A 9627-nucleotide genomic window follows, 5' to 3' on the forward strand; every position below is an offset into this window, starting at 1 on the left:
AACTTTTTAATCAATGCAAAGCACAAGATACTTGGAAACCTAATTCTCTGAAATTACTGGCAATCTGTTTCAGTCAATTAATACCTGGCCTGAATTTCTATCTGTGATTTAGAATTCAAGACACAATGTACGTTTCCAGAATCTTCTCCCAGCCCTGATGAGTACAATGAATAGTTTTGAAAACCCACAGGGGTCACTAGGAGTCGGTGGCACTGGAGCCCTGATAGTGTAGAGGTGACGAGTTGGGTGGCTAACTGCACGGTCAGCTGTTCTAAAACTAACCATGAGAGCAAGACCTGACTTTCCACTCCCATACGGAATTCTACTCTTGGAAACCCAGGCAGTTCTACCCTGTCCTGTAGAGCCACCATGAGTCAGCCTCAACTCCATGAGATCCTTAATTTGAAACCTGTCTCCCTCGTGTCAGATGCAGTTGTAATGGAAAACATATGCTTGGTGAAAAGTCTGGCACAAAGATATGAGTAAGCCAAAAGTTATCCTAGAGAGATGCATCATAGATGTCCAGCATAAATTAAAATTGGCTTTTGGCATAGTAAGCTAAGTTTGGAATACATGTAGGTGTGTGTATAAGTAAAAACATCCCTATATATGACTTTAAGTCTGGCTATACAATCGTGTTGCTTAAACAAAAATATTAAAATGTGAGGCTATCATTTCTTGACATGCCCTCCATCTCTCTAGCCCTTCCCCACATGTGTATTCTGTGAGTTACACCGTCTCAGAATGGTGGTTTAGACATCCTTCAGGGATGCAAACTGTGCTCCAAGGAATCTTCTTTGAGTCCGGGGAATAAACAGAAGTCTGAAGGGGCAGGGAGGCTTCCCAGCAGTGCTCCTAGGCCAGCCTCTGCCGCATGGTGGAAAAGGCGCAGGGGCGCTGTCAGGGTGGAAAAGGGTTCCTCCCCACCACTTGGCTGCCTTTCCCTCACCAACGCAGCTCTCCATGTTCTTAGAATGTCTTCATAATACGCTCCCACGACCGTCCTGTGTCCTCGGAGAAGATCTACCAAGCTTTTCCCTCCGGAATCTCCCCAAACAGCTGCCATTACCTTGGGAGCTGACCTCCCTGCCTGTCATTTAACTGCTCCAGCAAGTCCCCACCACCCCCAGAAGCCACCGGTTTGTTGGAGGCATCTAGCGCGTTACTGGAAGACCTCGTCTCCACAGGGAAACATGTTCAGATTCTTGTTTGGAATAAATCCATGCGTGTATGAGCCGGAACTCTAACAGCAATACTTGTTGATTTCCCCTCGATTGATCAGTGTTCCTGAGTTGTATATATGTAGAAAGTATTGAGATGGTTTATGTATTTTATGTATATTTTTAGCAAAGTAAAATCATTGCAAAAATACATATACTTTGCCAAGGCGTGGATGATATCACAAACTTCACTAAATGGTATATGAAATATAGTATGAAAACACGACTCAATTATTTTCTTATAAAATGCACACATGCAGTGTAATAAATGAAAGCTGCATTTGCCCTGTGTATTAGTCTGGGTACTTTGGAGAAACAAATCCACAGCGACTCATGTATAAGAGAGAGTTTTATGTAAAGAAAATATGCATCACGAAAACATCCCAACTCAATACTGCCCAAGCCCACAAGTCCAACATTAACCCATTAACCCAACACCAGTCCACAAAGTCCTCCACCTCACAAAACAGAGGCAATGATGCCGACTGTAGGAGGAAAGCTGAGTCAGTGAACGAACAAGCATCTCAACACTAGCAGGGGTCTCCACAGGGCTGCTCCAGCACCCAGGGCTGCATCCGGACAGGTCCATGTGGCTTCTCCTTGGGGATGTCTTGTAGGAAGTCAATCTTGCAAGCTGAAGCAGGGAACTGCTAAGGCAGCTGCACCCGATGCAACCAATCACAAAGCAAGAGACCCGAGAACTAGAAAGGCGAGGCTTCACCACCCATTTATCCCTCCGCCTTTCAATTAGCCCCACATGTGTTTATCGGCCAGGCTGGCAAAATTAACTAACTCACCCTGAAAAACAAAACACCCAACCGACTCCTCTTTCGGTGCCTCTGCTCTTGCATTATGAGCTACTGAGCATCAGGAGACACCGTCTCAAATTAGTGCCCGGGTAAATTTCATTTCCTGTTCATCTGGGCCCGACTCCCGCTCCCAGTCACTGTGGCTGGCTGACTCAGACCCACGGGGCACTGCAGCAGCCCTGTCAAGTGTCGTCCCTCCCGACCCCCAGCCTCTCCGTTTCCTCTCCTTGGTGCCTGGCTCTACATTTCTTTATTTAAAAATCATTTTACCGGGAGCTTTTACAGATATTACAGCAATCCATAATTCAATTAGATCAAGCGTAATGGTACAGTTGCTACCACTATCAGTTTCAAAACATTTTCTTTCTTCTTGAATTCTTTAATATCAGCTCCCAGGACTTTATTCCTTCCCTCCCCCCACCCTGCCCCCCAGGAGCCCTTATTATTATGCCATATATTAATATAATCACTTTGCCGTATCTTATACCATCCAATGTATCCGGTCACCTTTAACTGTGGGTGAACTGGCTCTACATTTCTGAGAAGACTGCGATCAGGCTCTCCCTCTTCTCCACTTCTACCCTTGTGCTTCACAGCCTGCTCTCTTGACGCCCTGCTCTTGGGTCTCTTCCTTGTTTCACCGTATTCTGTCACTGCTTCCCCACCGATGACAACCTTCTTCCGGAACATCTACTCCTGCCTCCACAGACTAAACAGGGTCTCTTCCGTTCACTTTAATATTCAAACTACAACCCATCTATGGGAGGCTTTTTAAAACTACAATGTTGAAAATAAAGGGAGCCCCCGGGGCGTAGCGGGCTGTGCACTCAAGGTGAGCGGTTGGAATCCAGCAGTCACTCCCAGGGAGAAAGATGAGGCTGGCTGCTCCTTGGAAGGTTTTAAGTCTCGGAACCTCACAGTGGAAGTCCACTCCAGGGTGCAGGGTCACTATGCGGTGAAACAACCTTGATGGTAGTGTTTGTTTGCGTTGTTTTTAGATGCTAATTTAGGTCAGGGGTTATCTTGTACCTCCTGTGATGAATCCCCTACTTACAGTACATAATATTTCAGGGGAACGTGGCAGTTTAAAATGGGGTCAAAAGTTCCAGATTAATCAGAGAATCATTTAGTAGAAAAACCTGAAGTGACCTTTACAAAGAAGGTGTGCATGTTGCCTTTTTTTCTGAGGAGAAGATGCAAACTTTTTCTGAGTCCCCCCCTCCCTGGCTCTCAAGGTGAAAACTGATGCCATCTTCAACATGTAAAGCAGAGATTGCTCGGCGGCTGCTGTTGCTGGGTCCTGGGCCATCGAATCTGTCCCCACTCCTAGGGACCTTATGCACAGCAGGAGGCAGCCCTGCCTGGTCCTCAGGCCCTCCTCACACTTATGTGGAGCCCATTGCTCAGCCACTGTGTCTGTCTGTCTCACCGAGGGGCTGCCTTTTTGCTGACATATACACAGAATGATTATAGGACTCAGCCATTCTACTCGTAGGTGTCTACCCAAGAGAAATGAAAACATGTTGGCAGAGAAGCCCACTGGATGTGCCCAGCAGCACGATCCTTAACAGCCCAAAGTTGAAACCACCCCCGAGGCTAGGAGAATGGAAGGACCAAGTGTGGTGTGTCCACACAATGGCTAAAAGCCAGCTACAAGCAGAAGTGAAGTAGCAATGCAGGCTGCACCATGAACGCACCCTGGAGACACTGTGCGGGCTGCTCCCTCTGCTAACTGGAAACACCCGGCTAGGAAAACCAATTATGGGATAATTCCACTCCCAGGGAATGTGGGGAAAAGAAAATCCCACCAAACTCGTGGTATCAAGTCGATTCCAACTCACAGGACAGGGCAGAACTGCCCCTGCGGGTTTCTGAGACTGTACTCTCTATGGGAGTAGAATGGCGCATCTGCTAGTGTTCTTACGACTGACCTTGTGATCAGCAGCCCAACGCCTAACCACTGTGCCACCCTGATCCTATGAAATGTTCGGGACAGGTAAACCCACACATACCACATGGAGGTTTGTTGTTGCCTGGGGCAACGGGGAGGAAAGAAAGGCGTGCCTACGACTGGGTTGGAGATGATAGTGTTCGGGATTAGAGTGGCGAGGGTGGCCCAGCCTTGTGAAGATCCTAAGAGCCAGCGGATCGCACTCTCTAAAATGTGAATTTTGTGATATCTGAATCTAGAAAAATAAAATAAAATTCCATTTATACCAAATAATCACTGGTTTAAATAATCCCTGGGCCCATAACTTCCTGCAAATCTCAGTTGAGTCCAGCTATATTCTTTGAAGCCACATGCTCAGCTGCGTGAGACCTTCTCTTGAACCACCTCCCTTACCTAAACTCCGTTTTCATGTGAAAACTCAACATGGCTCCCAACCCCTTCCTTCCCCCTTCAGTTTCCTGGCTCACACCTAGTGTCTCAGGCTGGAAAACCTCAGCGATGTGTACAATTTCTTTTTTCCTCGTTTCAACATCAGCCACTAACACCAGCGCTCCCTATTAACAAAAATGGCGACTGCGCTTGGACGCCTAACTTGCCAGAGACAAAGCTGAATGGTCTGCATTTTACCTTTCATTTTCAAGATCATGTGTCTTACAGTGAAGAAAACAGAGACTCGGTGGGGATGGGTACCTTGTCCTGTGGTTTTCCTCCCTCCTACCCATCTTCCATCTTCCAGGCAGAGGGACCTTCCGAACACCAGAGCTGTTCAAGCCACGGTCCACTTACAGCCTTCCAGAGGTTTCCCTCTGCCTTAAGGTCCCAATTCCTCATGCTGGCACAAAGCGTTCTTCCGCGATCTCTTTATTACCACTCTTCATACCAACCTCCCTGAGTCCCTCAGCCACACCATGCTCTCTGGACTGGGCATGAAACCCCTTATTCATTCACTCAACAAGGATGTATTACATGCTCATTATGGGCTTGGCAGTGCATCTGCCTCTGAGCACATGGTGGTGACTGAAACAGACACAGCTCCTTAATGTTTATTAAAAAACGCAGATAATCAACACGTATTGCAGACTGTACTAAGTGAAATGACTCAACCACTCAAGAGGAACGCACCACAGGCACTCTGTCACAGCCTTGGAAACTATGGATTTATCGGTACAAATGGGGTCACCGGTCACCGGGTGTTGGAACTGACTTGGTTCCAGAAACTGGTTTACGCTGTGGGTTTGTTTTTAAAGCTTGAGGGACAGAAATGTCACAATGACTATTTTCGCAAGGTGGTCTGGTAAGACCTCAGGAGGTGCCATGCTTTGAAACTTGAAGATTAAGACACCAGAGATATGAAGAGACAGTGGGAGGCGATACGTGAGTGGCAAATGCCACACCTACTATAATGAAATAGTGTGGTCCACTGAATTTGTAAACATGGCCCTTCTAGCCATAGTCTTATATCAGCACCAAATGATTGTGTGGAACTATGCAAAGGTGCTTGTGGCCCGTGAAGGGGATTAGACAGTTTACTAATAATGCATACAGACCAAGTGAATAATAAAGTGTATGGAGTCCTATTGAGGAGATTGGTCATTTCTGATATCCCACTAGGCTTAAAAGAGAGTGAACTGCAGAGTATTGGGGTCTGGGGGTTGTGGGACAGATGCCTGACTACCACCAGGAAGAGATGGGAGACAGGAGCAAAATATGCCCTTTGGGACCCAGGTTCTCTGTGTTGGAAACCTCCTAGACCCAGAAAAAAGCCAGAGACCTAGGAGACGATGGTGAGTACAGGGACAGCAGTTCCAGGAGACCAGCAGATGGTGTGGTAGCCTTCTCAGCTCAGAGTGAGAGCTACGCACAGGGCAGGAGGCTTGCTGGTGAAGTAGGATGCCTCTGGGTACTAACTGGCAGAGCTAGGTATTCCTAGTCCTAGCTCCAAGTACATAGAACTATGCCACCACACCTGAGCTCTAGTGGCATCGTAGGTTACTCATTGAGCTGCTAATCTCAAGGTCAGTGGTTTGAACCCACCAAGTGAAAGAGAAAGCTGAGGCTGTCTGCTCCTATAAAGATTTAAAGCCTTGGAAACTCAAGGGGGGCAGTTCTGCCCTACCCTGTCTAACACAGTTGCTATGAGTCAGAATCAACTCAATGGCAGTGGTTTGGTTTTTGGGTTTCCATTTATACCTCACTGACTTCTTTCTGTCAACACCTTGCCCATGCACTCATTTTTCCACACCTGAGAAACTTACATGATTTCCCCATGATCAGGATCCCTAACTATATAAAGTCTAGGGGGAAACAAACAAACAACAAAACAGCATAATTTCTCTTAAAAACAAAAAACACTACCCAGAAGAAGCACGCCAACCTGTTTGACCCAAGGGCTGTAAATAATAAAATCCAAATCTGGAAGAGGGAATGGTATTAGAGCTTAAATTCTAGACAGCTGGTTTGTAGAACACTGTGGATCATAATGAAAGGCTGAAATCCATTTGCAGGGTCCTTATGTGGGTTAAATCTATGGTGAGTCCCCTAAGGTGACCAGATTTTAACATTGGTAAAGCGGGACAAAAGCGGGACACCATTGATCAAACTCATATCCTGGTGAAATAGCCACATGGCAGCCAAAAACCGTATACCCTAGCTTGTCGTGCACTCTTTCCAATAATTGGGACTTTTTAAAAATGCTGCAGGACACGGGAAAAATTGTTAAAAATCAGGACTGTCCCGCCAAAAGCGGGATGTCTGGTCACCTTACCTCTGCCCATAGTCCAGGGATGTGAATAGCCTTAATATCAGACATGGAGCATTATAAAGAAGATTTTGGTAGATGTACTTAAGCTAAATATTATTTTTAATCTCCCTTTTGACACATGTTAAATTTGTTCCAGTTCTTATATAATTTCTGCTTGCTTTGCGATTGAAAATGTTTTTATTTGATCATTGTTGTTGGATCCTTTTTATGTTTTTTGTCTGTTATGTTTTTCTATCTAGGGAATCCAGGATAGGTAAATCTAGACAGACAGTAACTGGATTCATAATTTCCTGGGGGTATCAAGGGGGAGGTTGGGGAGAAATGGGAAGTCAATAGCAATGAGTACAAGAGAGTGTTCTAAACTTGATCACCCAACTCTTGTTAATATGATGAACCTATTCAATTGCATCTCAAATTATTGGGTTGGGTATGGGGAAGGAAAGGCCAATGGTCACCACTACCTCACAAGTTTCTCACCCTGCCATCCCAATACATCATCTTTTGGCCCCAACCTACTTTTCACTACTTTGTCCTATTCTATTCCATACTTCGGGCAAATTTGACTATATGATCTCAAAAGACATCCATCCTGCTCATATCAAATTTGTCTTATTGATGCATTTGTTTCCCCCACTGAGCTCTCTCCTCTTCTTGAAAGCCCTTAACCAAGTGTATACTGGCAGGCAGTACCTCTCTATTAGCCATTATTATTTTTCCTTCTAAGCTACTTTATTCAAGTTTGAGATTTGGGGAAAAGGCAAAAGTCTGCAAACCCTGCCTAGAATAGTGTCACGTACACTGCCATCAATCAGCATGGCAATCCCAGGCCCACGGACCTACAAACTTCACAGGTTCCTGAAACCAGCATTCTCCCAACACTACGCAAAGGCTCGTGGTTTCTGTTCCCGTCCCGGACAGCTCCATTTGCGTCGAGCGCAAGTTCCAATTTCACGGATTTAATTGTGATGCACTCTAATATTCAAAGTCTTTTACGCGTGAAAGGGCACTGTTAGGATGCGGGTCAGGAGGGCTATCTACGGTCCACGGAGCTGAGGTCAAGATTCCCCAAAAAGCCAGGACACAACAAACCATCCTTTCCCAAGACCATGGCGGGGCTTGTAAGAGAACCAGCACAGGGACTGCACGCAAACGCCACGCCGGCGGTGCGATTCGGCGTCAGCGGGTTTGTGCGCAGGGTCAGGCCTCAACCTACCTTCGTCCCCGGCGGCTCCCGCGCCCGCGCCCGCGGCCGTAGCCGTGGTCGTGGTCGCGCCGGGGCCTGCTGCCATGGCGACCGCGACGCAGGCTCTGCGGGGCCCGGGAGCGGAGCGAAGGGGAAGGATGCTAACACTGCGCCGACGCCGGGACGAACGGACCGGAAGAACTCCCCGCTACGACCTCATCCGCCGGAAGCGCCCGCTGGCTGGAGTCACGTGTCGTCGGTCGCTGGGCGGAGCCGGGCGAGTTTGTTTTCCTCTCCCAGCAGCAAACACGTGGCTTTGCTGTGGCTCTTCCCCCGCCGCCACCCTGGCCTTGTTTCGATATTACCTTCTCCTGAATTCGTTTCTGTTTCTGTCTCTGTCCTCAAGTCCCGGGTCCTTGGCACTATTCTCTGCCCAACAGTGTTTGGCTAAAACCCTAATTCTCCACCTGCTGGGTGGAGAATAGCCTACGATGGAGAAGGACCCGATGTTCCTAAAAGGATGGTTTGTTTGCCTTTTTTGTTTGGGCCAGGGCAGTAGAATTTGTCTCTGCTTTTCGTTACCTCCCTAGATACCTTGATCGCCTGGAGTCCCACTGTTCTCGACCACGTTCTTGTCATTCCGGCCACAACGAGACTCCCTGGTCTCCTTGGCTACTGGAGAATACAAGCCTTAGAAAAATGCCCTTGAACTGTTTTTGCTGTGACTCACATCCCGACTCCGACTAGCCAGATCGCCTGACGAAGGTATCCCAGGACACAACCCAGCAGCTGCTGGCTCTTCATTTGCATACCAAAATAAACAAACTACTACTTGATAAAGAAGCCTATGACTCCCCACCTCTCCCCATATTTTCTTTTCGTCTAGCCAAAGTTATAATAACAGAAACTAGAACTAGGTTACTTTCAAGCAGAAACCTCCCAGCTTTAATCAAGACCATTTATTGCTTGCCTAGAAGATGACAGGCAACAAAAAAAAAATGTGTGTGTGTGTGCACACATAACTGGCGACTTGATGGTCTCACTTGAGTATGTAGTACACAAAAAAGATACCTGAAAAAACGGACAGTGTTTACGTTAAGACAAAGATTATTTTCATGAGGCTATAGGTTCTGGCTACACCTCTGTTTGAGCCTGTCTCCTATACTATAATTTCTGAAACTATAGAATACCCAACAAAAATAAGAGGAAGAAAAACGAGCAGCCGATATTAAGGGGCTCAAGTAAAAGGCAAATGTTTTGGGAATGATGGTGGCAACAAATGTACATATGTGCTTGACAATGGATGTCTGTATGGCTTGTGATAAGAATTGTATGAGCCACCAACAAAACGATTAAAAAAAAAAAAAGAGTAAGCCCGATCCAGAAGCACACATTACATAAAGTGTCCAGAGGTCGCCGAGTTGTTTACCGGGCACATGATGCACACTTGGGCCACTTCCTCAGGCCAATCCCGAGGTTCGTTGCCCAATCTCCTGCAAGAGTCTCTGGTAAATAAAAAAAAAAGTCTCTGGTTTCCCTTCCCGGGCTCAGCCACTGCCCTCCTTTGCCTGGCGGTTCCTTCTGGTGCTCCCTCTGGGACCCTAGCTTTCTCCCGTTCTCTCCTGTTTTCTCTGCAGCACCACACCCTGGACAGCACAGCACCTGGCGGGCCCCGCCCCCTCCTCTGCCGGCCCCGCCCCGGC

At 47.1% G+C, this 9627-nt stretch overlaps 2 protein-coding genes across 2 annotated transcripts in view; one reads left to right on the forward strand and one right to left on the reverse strand.

The window, feature by feature from the left end:
- HSPBAP1 (HSPB1 associated protein 1) overlaps nt 1-8030 on the reverse strand; it is a 50042-nt gene extending 42012 nt beyond the window's left edge. The window contains exon 1 of the mRNA XM_013007161.3: nt 7955-8030. Coding sequence (XP_012862615.2) covers nt 7955-8030 — 76 coding nt within the window. The remainder of the gene's footprint in view (nt 1-7954) is intronic.
- Nucleotides 8029-9627, forward strand: part of SLC49A4 (solute carrier family 49 member 4) — a 108921-nt gene continuing 107322 nt past the window's right edge. The window contains exon 1 of the mRNA XM_030884814.2: nt 8029-8179. Coding sequence (XP_030740674.1) covers nt 8029-8179 — 151 coding nt within the window. The remainder of the gene's footprint in view (nt 8180-9627) is intronic.

Source organism: Echinops telfairi, unplaced genomic scaffold (assembly GCF_000313985.2).
Source record: "Echinops telfairi isolate 266 unplaced genomic scaffold, ASM31398v2 ScPeMD7_17;HRSCAF=63, whole genome shotgun sequence".
NCBI lineage: Eukaryota > Metazoa > Chordata > Mammalia > Afrosoricida > Tenrecidae > Echinops > Echinops telfairi.